The sequence below is a fragment of the Bufo gargarizans genome, chromosome 2 (genome assembly GCF_014858855.1).
Source record: "Bufo gargarizans isolate SCDJY-AF-19 chromosome 2, ASM1485885v1, whole genome shotgun sequence".
Classification (NCBI taxonomy): Eukaryota; Metazoa; Chordata; class Amphibia; order Anura; family Bufonidae; genus Bufo; species Bufo gargarizans.
Genome location: NC_058081.1, coordinates 531,836,853 through 531,850,984, shown reverse-complemented (window position 1 = coordinate 531,850,984; position 14,132 = coordinate 531,836,853). Strand labels below are relative to the sequence as shown.

The window sequence follows — 14,132 nt, the reverse complement described above, 5'->3', positions numbered from 1 at the left end:
TTCTTAGATGGGGTCATTTTTTGGAGTTTTCTATTATCTAAGCCTCACAATATGACTTCAAACCTGAACTGGTCCATAAAAAGTGGGATTTTGAAGATTTCTGAAAATTTTCAAAATTTGCTTCTAAACTTCTAAGCCTTGTAACATCCCCAAAAAATAAAATATCATTACCAAAATGCTACAAACATGAAGTAGACATATGGGGAATGTCAAATCATCACAATTTTTGGGGGTATTACTATGTATTACAGAAGTAGAGAAACTGAAACTTTGAAATTTGCAAATTTTTGAGATTTTTTGGTAAATTAGGTATTATTTTGTGCAAAAAAAATAATTTTTTTGACTTCATTTTACCAGTGTCATGAAGTACAATATGTGACGAAAAAACAATCTCAGAACGGCCTGGATAAGTCAAAGCGTTTTAAAGTTATCAGCACTTAAAGTGACACTGGTCAGATTTGCAAAAAATGGCCTGGTCCTAAGGTGTAAAAAGGCTGTGTCCCTAAGGGGTTAAGGCCCCATGCACACGGCCGTTGTTCACGGCCGTGTGCGGGCCGTGGAACCGCGGCCTGGATCCCTCCTGAGAGCAGGAGCGCACGGCGTCACTGGTTGCTATGACGCCGTGCGCTCCCTGCTGCCGGCACAGTACAGTAATACACTGGTATAGATCATACCAGTGTATTACTGTATTGCGGCGGCAGCAGGGAGCGCACGGCGTCATAGCAACCAGTGACTCCGTGCGCTCCTGCTCTCAGGAGGGATCCAGGCCGCGGTTCCACGGCCCGCACACGGCCGTGAACAACGGCCGTGTGCATGGGGCCTAATAGTTGTCCTGTGGACAGATTCTCCCATCTGAGCTGTGCATCTCTGCAGCTCCTTCAGAGTGTCCATGCGCCTCTTGGCTGCTCTATAAGTAGTGCTCTCCTTGCCTGGGCTGTCAGTGTAGGTGGATGGCCATATCTTGGTAGGTTTTCTGTTGTGCCATACTACTTCCATTTTCAAGATGGAGTGAAATGTGCTCCATGAGATGTTAAGAGCTTGGTATTTTTATTTTTTTTTTATAACCTAACCCTAGCTTTACACTTCTCCACAACTTAATCCCTGACCTGTCTGGTGTGTTACTTGGTTATCATGATGTTTGATTACTAATGTCCCCCAACAAACCTCTGAGGCCTTCACAGGACAGCTGTAGTTATACTGAGAATAAGTTACAGGCAGGTGGACTGTATCTACTAATAATTAGGTGACTTCTGAAGGCAATTGGTCACAATGGATTTTATTTAGGGGTATACAAGAATACAAGGGGCTGAATATAAATGCACACCACACTCTTCTGATTTTTTATTTATCAAAATTTTTGAAACCCATGTATCATTTTCTTCCCACATTATTTGCTACTTTGTATTGGTCGATCACATAAAGTCCCAATAAATGATGCTTTGGATAGATGATCCGCATCTGATCGTCCGGGGTCCGACACCCAGGTCCCCCCAGATCAACTATTTGAGAAGGCAGCGGCACTTGCAGTACGATAATCGATCATCAGTAAGAAAAAGGTAGCAAACCCCTTTAAAGGGGTTGTCTCACTTCAGTAAGTGGCATTTATCATGTAGAGAAAGTTATTACAAGCCACTAACTAATATATTGTAATTATCCATATTGCTTCCTTTGCCGGCTGGATACATTTTTCCACTACATTATACACTACTCGTTTCCATGGTTACAGACCACCCTGCAATCCAACAGTGGCGGTCATGCTTGCACAATATAGTAAAAAGCACTAGCCTATGTGAGCTCCCATGGTCCCGGCCACCAGAGAGGCTGACGCTTTCTCCTATACTGTGCAAGCACGACCACCACTTATGGATTGCAGGGTGGTCTGTAACCATGGAAACAAGCAGTGTATAATGTGATGGAAAAATGAATCCAGCCAGCAAAGGAAGCAATATGGGTAATAACAATACATTAGTAAGTGCCTTGTGTTAACTTTCTGTACATAATAAATGCTACTTACTGAAGTGAGACAACCCCTTTAAGTTTGTGGGTGTAACGTGAAATTTAAGATTACATTTACCAGTAATCACTTTTCCATGAGCCCATGACAGCACCCTTGAGAGACCGCCTCCATCCAGGACAGGAAACAGGAACCTTCGTGGAGAGCTTTTAAGGAGGGGCACTGCCCCTATACCACAAATTAACTTGTCCTAGAATACATCTAACACAAACTCCTTTATATATAATTAATATAAAAAAATAAAAGCACCCTGAAACAAAAGATCCTGCCTGTCCAGAAGAATCCAAGGATCTGTTATGGAAAGCATTCTCAACCAGGTGAACCATGTTCTCCTTGGCCAGAAGGGGGCGATAAAAATGATCCTTGTCTGTTCCTGCCTCAGCTTTTGTAACACTCTCGGAAGAAGCCTCAGTGGAGGGAAGGCGTACAGAAGTTGATTCGGCCACGGAAGGGAGAAGGAGTCTTTTCCTTTCAGAGAATCTTCTGAATTTAGGGAAAAGAATAGGTTGCATTTTTTGTTTTCCGTGGTTGCAAATAGGTCTACTTGAGGACAGCCCCAGAGCTGAATTATCGGGTTGAAGACTTCTTTGTTTAAACACCATTCTCCCTGGTCAAGAAGGTTTCTGCTCAAGATAGTCTGCCAGCTTGTTTTCTGTTCCCTTTAAGTGTACTGCTTTAATAAAGGGAACATAAAGGGATAATTAGGGAAAAAATTTCTGCGGTTAAAGACATAAGATTTTTTGATCTGGTCCATGGCCTTGTCGGTTTATTAAGGATACCACCGTGGCATTGTCTGAGAAGAGCTTTATTCCTTTTCCTTGTATTATGGGTAGGAATTCTCTTAAGGCAAAAAGAACTGCTCTGAGCTCTCTAATGTTCTGGGAGTCCTGACTCTCCATTGAGCTTCATACCCCTTGTCGAACGCCCCACTGACAATAGGCGCCCCACCCTGTCGGACTGGCGTCTGTGGTGATGATTACTGCTCCTGTAGGTCCCAAGAGAGACCCCAAGACAGATTTCAAAGATCCAGCCACCAGATTAAGGATTTTATCACCTGAGGGGTGAGAGGAAGCGGGGCATCCAATGGGGATAGTGAACCCTGCCACTCGTTTAGAATCTGCCATTGAAGTGTTCAGGAGTGAAACTGGGCCCAATTGACAGCGGGTAACGTGGAGGTCATTCTGCCTAATATAGGCATTCCCTGTCTGATGGTTCGATCTTTGGAGGCCATGAAAACTGCCACTCAGATATTTTTTGAAATCTGCATGAATTGGGATGTAGTAATAGGCAATGGCATCTTTTATGTCTATGGTGGCCATGACAGTCTTTGAATAGATGTTTTATTGCGGACTGTATAGATTCCATTCTGAGTTTTTTGTATCTTAGTAACTGATTTAAGTCTCTCAGGTTTATGATCATTCTGAATGCTTCGTCTGGATTGGGTACAAGGAAAAAAGGACGAATAAAACCCCCTCCCTTTCTCCGAGTCCGGAACAGGAACTAGAACCTTTTTCTCTAGAAGGGAAAAAAACTTCTTGTTTTAGGGTCCATTCACACGTCCGTAGAATGGGTCCGCATCCATTCCGCAAATTGTGGAACAGGTGCGTACCCATTCATTCTCTATGGGGCAGGAATGGATGTGGACAGCACAGAACGTGCTGTCCACAGCCGCATTTCTGGAGCGCACCGCCAATCTTCCGGTCCGCGGCTCTGGAAAAAAAATAGAACATGTCCTATTCTTGTCTGCAATTGTGGACAAGAATAGGCAGTTCTATGGGGGTGCTGGCCGGGTGTATTGCGTGTGAATGGACCCTTAGTGCTAGGTTTTTTGTTAGATTTGTAATTTTTAATCTTTCCGGTGGGGGAGAGACAAACTCTAGACGGAACACGTCTTTTATAATACCAAGAATCCACGGGCTTGAAGAGATTTTTCCCAAGCCCGATAAAATAGAGAGAGTTTCCCCCCCAGCAGGACAGCAACAGTCATTGTTGACCAGCTTTGGACCCGGAAGAGGACTGAGAATTAAAGAGGAATCCTTTATCCTTCCTATTTCTGTTTTCTTGTCGGAAATTTTGTCTCTATTGAAAATCTTTGTATTTCTACGAAAAAATAAATATGTTGTCTTTTGGGAGGTCTGGAGACAGGAAACCCTTTTTTGTTATCAGAGGCCTTCTCTAGAAGGTCATCCAAAACCGGTCCAAAGAGATAATCTCTCTGGCACGGAATAGAGCAGAGTTTATTCTTTGAACCAGTGTCACCAGACCATCCCTTAAAAGGGACACTGACAGGCCCAAAAAGCATATTTAGGTATATATATGACAGTACAGGTCATATAAAGTGTATTAGAATCATCTAAGTATCCCCCCTGTCCACCTTATAAATACAGTAAAAAGAAGTGAATATTGATTAGCTGGGCGGCGCTTCAAACGGCAGTTGGGGCGAGGCTGGCTGGGTGCAAGTTGAGATGAAACACCGCCCCTTGGGCAGATTGAACACGATGAAAGCAGGTTATAAAAATTATTTTTACTGTATTTATAAGGTGGACAGGGGGGATACTTAGATGATTCTAATACACTTTATATGACCTGTACTGTCATATATATACCTAAATATGCTTTTTGGGCCTGTCAGTGTCCCTTTAAGCCAAATAGCTCTCCTTGCAGAATAAGATAGAGCCGTTGAACTTGCATTTAATTTTAATGCATCCGCTGAAGCATCCGAGATGAAGTCTACTGCTTTAAGGATGGTGGGAAACACTGCTAGTAATTGGTCTCTGGAGGTTTTATTCTGGATATGGGACTCCAGTTCTTGTAGCCATAGCTTTAACGACCTGGCAGTGGAAGTAGTGGCAATATTCAGTTTAAATGCCTGGGTAGAGGCTTCCCATACTTTTTTAAGGTAAACTTCTGCTAGTCTATCCATAGGATCTTTTAAAGGTGCCAAGATCCTTAAATAGCAGATATTTTAGAGATCTTAGCGATTGGGGCATCTAATTTAGAAGGCCTATCCTAGCAGGAGGACTCAGCCTCATCAAAGGGGTATTTTCTTTTCACATTTTTTGGAATAAAAAATTTCTTGTCAGGTTTTTTTTCCATTCTTTCAGAATCAAAAAGGTTATGTTTTCATTTATTGGAAACACACTTGATCTTTTGTGCCCCAGATCACCAAACATTATATCTTGGACCGACCCTTTGATCTCTAGATTCATCCACTTTCATAGTGGCTCTAATAGCCTTCAGCAGAGATTCCATATCCTCAGGGGAAAATAAGGGTCTACCTGAGGTTTCTTCATAGGAAGACTAGTTTGAACTCTCTAGGATTTCTCCTTGCTCGTTCTCGTTTGAAGAATCTGAATCAGATACCATGGCAGAGTGACCCTGTTTGCCAGAGGCTGAGGAAGGGAGGCACTTCTTAAACATTTTCATTGAATCAGAAACTTCAGATTTGACAATATCTATAATACTCTGAAGCAGAGATGGGGACTCCTCTTCTACCACCTTATAGACACAATGCTGACATAACTTAGACCAGGAAGGGGCGAGCTTTTTCTTGCATACAGCACACTCTTTTCCTCTATTATTTGTGGTAGCTTTCCTAGGGTCCTCTTTGACACTCTACAGTTAAAAATAAGAGAACAAGCCCCTATTAGAACCTGAGAGAGGAAAAATAAAAGTTGGGGATTGACCCCCTTACCCCACCAGGAGTACCGGTCTGGCGTCATGACCTTCCTGGACATCTGTGTGCTGACTACTCATCCTCCATTATAGCAGACAGGGATGGAACGTCTTCCATAAGTGATCGATGCTTGTAGGCTGGCTGGGCTCCTTCTGACCGCGCACTGGAGGGTAATAAATACTGTAGGTTGGGTCCCTGCCGATGCTCCCATGCTGCCTCAGAAGGAGAAGTCCCTCCCCTACTTCCGAAACGCTCACCGCGTGCGTTTCAAATAAGGGAAGTTGCGCTGGTCACGCGGAACAATACTCTCCCGCCGTCTCTGTAAGTTGCCAGGCAGGCAGAGAAAGGCCCTGGACTTTCTGAACACCACCAGGAAGATTCGGCATGATTGCATCACCTCCCGGTAATGCTGGGACTGCCCAGGAACACCAGCCCGATATTGAATACAGGACCCAGAAGGAGGACCCCAGACTTTGCAGGCGACTTACGCCGCTCCAGGTAACCCCTATTAAGAGTGTCTTCAGGGGCTCCTGCAGCCTAAATCTTGCTCTCCACAAATTACCATACTATCCATAGGATAGTGCCCCTCTTTAAGAGCTCTCCACAAAAGTTCCTGTTTCCTGTCCTAGATGGAGGCGGTCTTTCAAGAGTGGAAAAGTTCAAGGGGTGTGAAAACTTTTTCAAGGCACTGTATACCGAGTCACCAACTATAAGCTTAGTAATGTAGTATATAGTCATACACAATAACTGGCCAATCTACCATACAAAGTTGTTATCTAGGTGCTTAGTAATACATTATGTCCATCCATAGGGTATATGAGGCCATGTGGAAGAATTTAGCTGTGCATACTAAATGGATAGCACTCCTGCACACTAACAGTATTCCTGCTGTACAAGGACTCAACCATGCAGCCAAGGGCACACTACCTAAAATACTGCAGGAATAAAGCAACTGCCTATACAAGAAAGGAGGAAAGTGTTAAACCACATTAATTAGACCATCAGAGGCAGAGGTACCTGAATTGTCTGGCTGTAGGCTGGTTCTGAACGCCCCAATGACGGCTCCTCAGCTTTCATTACTCCCAGGATGTTGTTTGGCACAAATCCAGAAGAGCCGCTAGTATTTATAACCTTCCACCACTGTTTTCTATCATCAATGATCTGAAATAAAGAGAGAGAAGCAGATGGAAGGGGATATGGATGTAAGGCTTGCCTTTCTACACTAAGTAAACAATGTGGAGCCTTGTGTGTGTGTGTGTGTGTGTGTGTGTGTCAGCATTCACAGTGGTAACAGGCTACACCCCAATTCCCCCAATATGCTTCTATGATCGTTGAGGGTCCACCAACCTCATTAATCAGCTGTTTGGAGAGGAGGAGGCGCTTCTACGAGCACTGCTTCCTCTGCAAGATCCCACGGCACGTTGTCTCGCTTGCAGCAGCGGCGCAGTGTAATTACAGGTGCTCGTCCCATTCAAGTGACTGGAACAAGTACTTGTAATTACACTGCACCAGCGACACACAGTGTAATAATAAAGAGGAAGTAGCACCCATGCGAGAGCCAACTCCTCTTAAAACAGCTGATGGCCGGGGGTGCCAGGAGTCGGAGCCCTACTGATCTTATATTGATAACCTACTCTATCCTGAGGATGGTCATCAATATTACTAGCTGCATAACCCCATTAATGTATATAAACCAATACATGGACGGCTCTTATTCCCTGTGTAGGTCTCCAGCTCAAGATTGGTACCGGTTTTGTTTGAATTATAGTAACAGCATGATGTGAGAGTTACTAGACATACACTAGTAATAGCATGAGGGGAGTGTTACTAGACATACACTAGTAATAGCATGAGGGGAGTGTTACTAGACATACACTAGTAATAGCATGAGGGGAGTGTTACTAGACATACACTAGTAATAGCATGAGGGGAGTGTTACTAGACATACACTAGTAATAGCATGAGGGGAGTGTTACTAGACATACACTAGTAATAGCATGAGGGGAGTGTTACTAGACATACACTAGTAATAGCATGAGGGGAGTGTTACTAGACATACACTAGTAATAGCATGAGGGGAGTGTTACTAGACATACACTAGTAATAGCATGAGGGGAGTGTTACTAGACATACACTAGTAATAGCATGAGGGGAGTGTTACTAGACATACTAGTAATAGCATGAGGGGAGTGTTACTAGACATACTAGTAATAGCATGAGGGGAGTGTTACTAGACATACTAGTAATAGCATGAGGGGAGTGTTACTAGACATACTAGTAATAGCATGAGGGGAGTGTTACTAGACATACTAGTAATAGCATGAGGGGAGTGTTACTAGACATACTAGTAATAGCATGAGGGGAGTGTTACTAGACATACTAGTAATAGCATGAGGGGAGTGTTACTATACATACTAGTAATAGCATGAGGGGAGTGTTACTATACATACTAGTAATAGCATGAGGGGAGTGTTACTATACATACTAGTAATAGCATGAGGGGAGTGTTACTATACATACTAGTAATAGCATGAGGGGAGGGTTCGTATGCACACTAGTAATAGTATGAAGGGAGTGATACTATGCACACTAGTAGAAGTATGAGAGAAGTATTACTAAACATACTACTAATAGTATGTCATTGTTACTATACACTCGTCCCATTCAAGTGACTGGAACAAGTACTTGTAATTACACTGCACCAGCGACACACAGTGTAATAATAAAGAGGAAGTAGCACCCATGCGAGAGCCAACTCCTCTTAAAACAGCTGATGGCCGGGGGTGCCAGGAGTCGGAGCCCTACTGATCTTATATTGATAACCTACTCTATCCTGAGGATGGTCATCAATATTACTAGCTGCATAACCCCATTAATGTATATAAACCAATACATGGACGGCTCTTATTCCCTGTGTAGGTCTCCAGCTCAAGATTGGTACCGGTTTTGTTTGAATTATAGTAACAGCATGATGTGAGAGTTACTAGACATACACTAGTAATAGCATGAGGGGAGAGTTACTAGACATACACTAGTAATAGCATGAGGGGAGTGTTACTAGACATACACTAGTAATAGCATGAGGGGAGTGTTACTAGACATACACTAGTAATAGCATGAGGGGAGTGTTACTAGACATACACTAGTAATAGCATGAGGGGAGTGTTACTAGACATACACTAGTAATAGCATGAGGGGAGTGTTACTAGACATACACTAGTAATAGCATGAGGGGAGTGTTACTAGACATACTAGTAATAGCATGAGGGGAGTGTTACTAGACATACTAGTAATAGCATGAGGGGAGTGTTACTATACATACTAGTAATAGCATGAGGGGAGTGTTACTATACATACTAGTAATAGCATGAGGGGAGTGTTACTATACATACTAGTAATAGCATGAGGGGAGTGTTACTATACATACTAGTAATAGCATGAGGGGAGTGTTACTATACATACTAGTAATAGCATGAGGGGAGTGTTACTATACATACTAGTAATAGCATGAGGGGAGGGTTCGTATGCACACTAGTAATAGTATGAAGGGAGTGATACTATGCACACTAGTAGAAGTATGAGAGAAGTATTACTAAACATACTACTAATAGTATGTCATTGTTACTATACACTGGGGTCAGCAACCTCTGGCACTCCAAGTGTTGTGAAACTACATCTCCCATCATGCACACTTGCTTGGCTGTTCTCTAAACTCCCACACAAGTGGAAGGAGCATGCTGGGAGTTGTAGTTCACAACAGCTGGAGTGCCGAAGGTTGCTGATCCCTCTATACACACTAGTAAAAGTATGAGAGGAGTGTTACTACACATAATAGTATAATGTATTACTATGCACACTAGTAATAGTATGAGGGGAATGTTACTATACACACTAGTAATATTATCATGTGAGCATTGCAAAACACACTAGTTACAATATCAGGTGACTGTTGCTATATACTCTAGTATCGCAAAGTGGGAACGTCAAGGTCTGTAGAGGGAATCTAGAGTTCCCCCTAAACATCTCCAGACCACTCAATCTGTGGGGATCACTCATTACCTCCACAATGTCGTCTTTCAGCACAGAGAGCTCATTTACATTCCTGGCCACGAAGTCATACTTGCAGATGGCGTACTTCTTGGTGTGCACTACCTCCTGGTTCCTGCGGTGGAGGACAGAAGTACAGATTATTAGGAATCTTGGGTAAACAGCTCATAACTTCCTAAGGAACCTGCAGGATCTTGGATCAAGACCCCATGTTCTGCATTAGTTTCCCTCACAATTTCCTATCTCAACACACAGGCCAGTGTTATGGCAAATTATTTGCTGTGGACTTCTCCATCATGGTATTTATTATATTGTGACTGTCGAGGAATCTGGACACACTGCCGCACAAGCACCATGTCAATTGTGGGTTTGATAAGAGCTGGTGAAGGAAGCGCAGACAGTGGGAACTTCACTGCCATCAGTATGGTTCCCCTCTCATGTAATAGTCACGGCATGTGCACAGACAGTCACTTTCATCCATAGTATAATATACTGGTATTACCTTCAGGGTCTCTTCCATTCATCATCTTCTGCTTGAAACACCCCTCATGCCTGGTCTACTCTCCGCATCAGATCTAATAGCTACATTGAGATGACAGAGCTCTGAAAGACTGGTGGAGGACAGCACCTCTAAATATTTAGAGACAGATCTGCATCGGACCATGAATGATTGAGCAGTGGCATCCTTTTCTGCACAAGTTCTCCAGTCTTCTTACATTTTGTTAACAGAAATTCTGCTGCAGTTCAGGTTGGTGTCATCTCCACCTACTCACATACCATATACAGACTCCAATCAGGAAGGCTTCATTTAGTAACAGACTTTCCCACTTTATCATACAGAGCAGACTGCATTACACAGGTGCACATGAAGCATTTGAGGGATTACACATTATCTGGCCATATCTGACCTCACAAGGATCAGAAGCCTGTGGTCCTATACAGTTCATTTGTTACATATACACGGCTAAAAACACAAGCATGTGTTATTAACACACACATATGATGGACCCCAATCAGTCATAGCAGTAAAACCGTCTGCCTAACCATTGTATAGGTCCCCATAGTTACAGCAAACAGCTCTGACCCAGCGGGGCATGGACTATACAAGACTTCTAAAGGTGGCCAGCGGTATCTGGTTTTAAGACGTAAGCAGCCGATCCTTCAGGTTATATATATGTAGCACAGTGGGGCCTCCAAGGACTGGACTCCTTTTTCAGCATCCTACAGATGCTTGATCAGATTTAGATGGAATTTAAAAGCAAAGTCTTGAAGAAGTCTTTGTCATGTTCCTCAAAGCATTTCTGAACACTATTTGCAGTGTGCATTATCCTGCTGAAAGCAGCTACTGACACTAGGGAGAACGGTTGCCATCAAGGTGTTCGCTTATTCTACAACGTTAAGGTAGTTGGTACATGTCAAAGTAACATTCACGTGAATGCGAGGACCCAAGGTTTCCCAGAGCATAACACTGCATCTGCTAGCTTGTCTTATTCCCATAGGCATAGAGCATCCTGGTGCCATCTTTTTCCGTACACACACCCAGCCATCCAAACTATGTTGAAGAAAACCTCATTAATCAGAGCAGGTCACCTTCTTCCATTGCTCCATGGTCCAGGTCCGATGCCCCTTGCAGGCACTTTTGGCAGTGAACAAGGGTGAGCATGGGAAATCTGACTGGTCTCCTCCAACCTCTCGCAAAGCAAGCTGTGATGCACTGTGTGTTCAGGCAGCTTTCCATCATAGCCAGCAGCAACATTTTCAGCTATTTACGTTCTAGCAGGTCTTCTATAGGATTGTACCAGAGAGATTAGCCTCAACTTCCCCAGCGCATCAATAAGCCTTGGATGCCTGAGACCCCACCACTGGTTCACCAGTTGCCCTTACTTAGATCATTTTTGGTATTAAAACTCTTCAGGGTAAGACCAAATTTAATTTTTTTTTTTTTTTTTTCCTTCGGTCTTACTTTTCCATTCACATAGATGTATGAGGGCTTGTTTTTTGTAGGGCAAGTTGTATTTTGTAATGGCATCATTTATGTTACCGTATGTTGGAAAACAGAAAAAAAAAAAATTTGTGGTGTAAAATTGAAAAAATAAAAAATAAAAATGCAATTCCGCCTTGGATTCATGGATTTAGTTTTTACGGTGTTCACTGTGTGCTAAAAAGGTCATGACAACCTAATTCTAAATATTTTTTATATTTTCCACAAAGCTGTTAAGAGGGCTTGTTTTTTCACAGGACGACCTGTAGTTTTTATTGGTACCACTTTGGGGGCGGGGGGACGACTTGAGGCGACGAAAAAACAGCAACACAACCATTTTAATTTTTTTAACAATGTTCTCAGTGTCAGATAAATAGTTTCATATTTATATTTTTTAATGTGGCAATATCAATAATGTATATTTTTGTATTATCTATATGCAAAATTTGGAAAGGGGGTTATTTGAAATTTTCATATTTGTGTTTTCACAATTTTTTTCTTACTGTAATTTTTAGTCCCCTTAGGCTCCATTCACACGTCCACAATTCTGTTCCGCATCTTGCGGACCCATTCATTTCTATAGGGCCACACGATGTGCTGTCCGGATCCGGAAATGCGGACCCGCACTTCCGGGTCTGCAATTTCGTTCCCGAAAAAAATTGAACATGTCCTACTCTTGTTCGGACAATTGTGGACAATTGCGGACAAGATTAGGCATTTTCTATTATAGTGCTGGCGATGTGCGGTCCGCACATTGCCGGATCTGTGAATGGACCCTGAGGAAAATAGAGACTGCGTGTACCATAGACTGCTCTAGAATTCGATGGCAGTCTATGGGATTTTGACAGGCATTCTATTAAGCCCCAATGCAGACACAGCTTACCAGGCAGTTTACTTCACAAGGCTCAGGGCTACCTTAGCAACTGATCAGAATCTTGCGATTTTTCTGCAGTCCTAGAAGTCTGTACAAGACCCCGGGCTGCCAAAGCAACTCATTAGAAACCTGCATTTCATCACAGGTGCTCTGAGTCCCCTCCTTCTGTCTAACCCCTAATACGCCACGGGTGCTATTGACTGTCGTATAGGAGGGGGTAAATGACAGGGATTGGAGTTATCTGCAATCGCAGTCAATGCAAGCAGGTGTCAGCTGTAATTAACAGCTCAGGAGCACACTCCATATACCCATTGCACAGCGCAGGAAGGGGTTAACCACTGCATATCGGGAACACCCTGCTTTCCAATTTTCCCCGCTTCCACCACATCAACTTCAAGAATTGACTATTCACTTGCTGCCTAATGCATCCACCTCTTGACAGATGCAGTTACTATTTATTTCACCTGTCAGTGGTTTTGATAGTATGATTGATCAATCTACGTATACTGTATGTATATGGTTGATTACCTCAATATGTATATGTCTGTGGGGTTTATGTTACATGGGCCTCATTTATGAAACCTGTATAAAAGAAAAATCTGTCTTTGTTGCCCATAACTAATCAGAGCTCAGCTTTTATTTCGTAAACTGCTCTGGCGAAATGCAAGCTGCACTGTGATTGGCTGCTATGGGCACCAACCTCTCTCTTTCACATAGTTTTGACAAGTCTGTCTCTACATGTATAGGTTTGTGTAGTTGACTTTACATTCTGTCAAGGAGATCCAGCACAGAGCAGCCTGCAGGATTGGCCATTACCAGATCTTCTACTTCACCGCAGGATCCCCATTGACTGTAATGAGGTGCGGTGGTGATCTGTCTGCTTTCCGGCATAAATGCCAGGTTTCAGCCAGTCAAAAACCATTGCATGCAGATCAGGCATCAGGATGTTCTTAATGGAGAAGTGAAGGAGGCCTTAGTATACGACTGTACAGTCAAGCTTCATGTCTGTGTTAGGCCATTGCTTGCATTGTTCGGTGTCAATGAGTCACAAATAATCCATAGAAAACAAAACTGACAAGGTTGGTTTATTACAAAGCTCACTTCGTATGGTGTATTAATATATAATATATACAGGACTTATCAGTTCAAGTGATTTTTGTTATTAAGAAGGGGACATATAATCTGGGGGAAAATCAAGGCAAGTTGATTGGAGAATCTTGCTTCTCATACAGCACATTGATCACTAGGTCACGTCATGAGGGCTATATTCAGAAGACATTATGGGTCAGGTGATGTATGAGAAGGAAGAGCAAAGTGGCTGATCACAGAACCATGTGATTGCGGTCTGTTCTGATCAGAGGTAATCTCTATCATGATTAGATATAGATCAGATTCTCATGTGATTGTTGGCAGTGTTTGGCTGGGATTGGCAGCTAATTATTATGTACAGAAGAATACAAGGACGGTCAGGACTTGGGTAGCCCGATATGTTCTTCAGAGGAGAACTGGCGACTATTGCACACAGTCCGGGAGGTTGGGG

At 42.9% G+C, this 14,132-nt stretch overlaps 1 protein-coding gene across 1 annotated transcript in view; it reads right to left on the bottom strand.

Moving 5' to 3' along the window:
• Window positions 1-14,132, bottom strand: part of EPS8 (epidermal growth factor receptor pathway substrate 8) — a 92,562-nt gene that overhangs the window by 23,205 nt on the left and 55,225 nt on the right. Inside the window, exons 16-17 of the mRNA XM_044277503.1 lie at window positions 9,750-9,852; window positions 6,708-6,851 (exon numbers count right to left, since the gene is read on the bottom strand). Coding sequence (XP_044133438.1) covers window positions 6,708-6,851; window positions 9,750-9,852 — 247 coding nt within the window. The remainder of the gene's footprint in view (window positions 1-6,707; window positions 6,852-9,749; window positions 9,853-14,132) is intronic.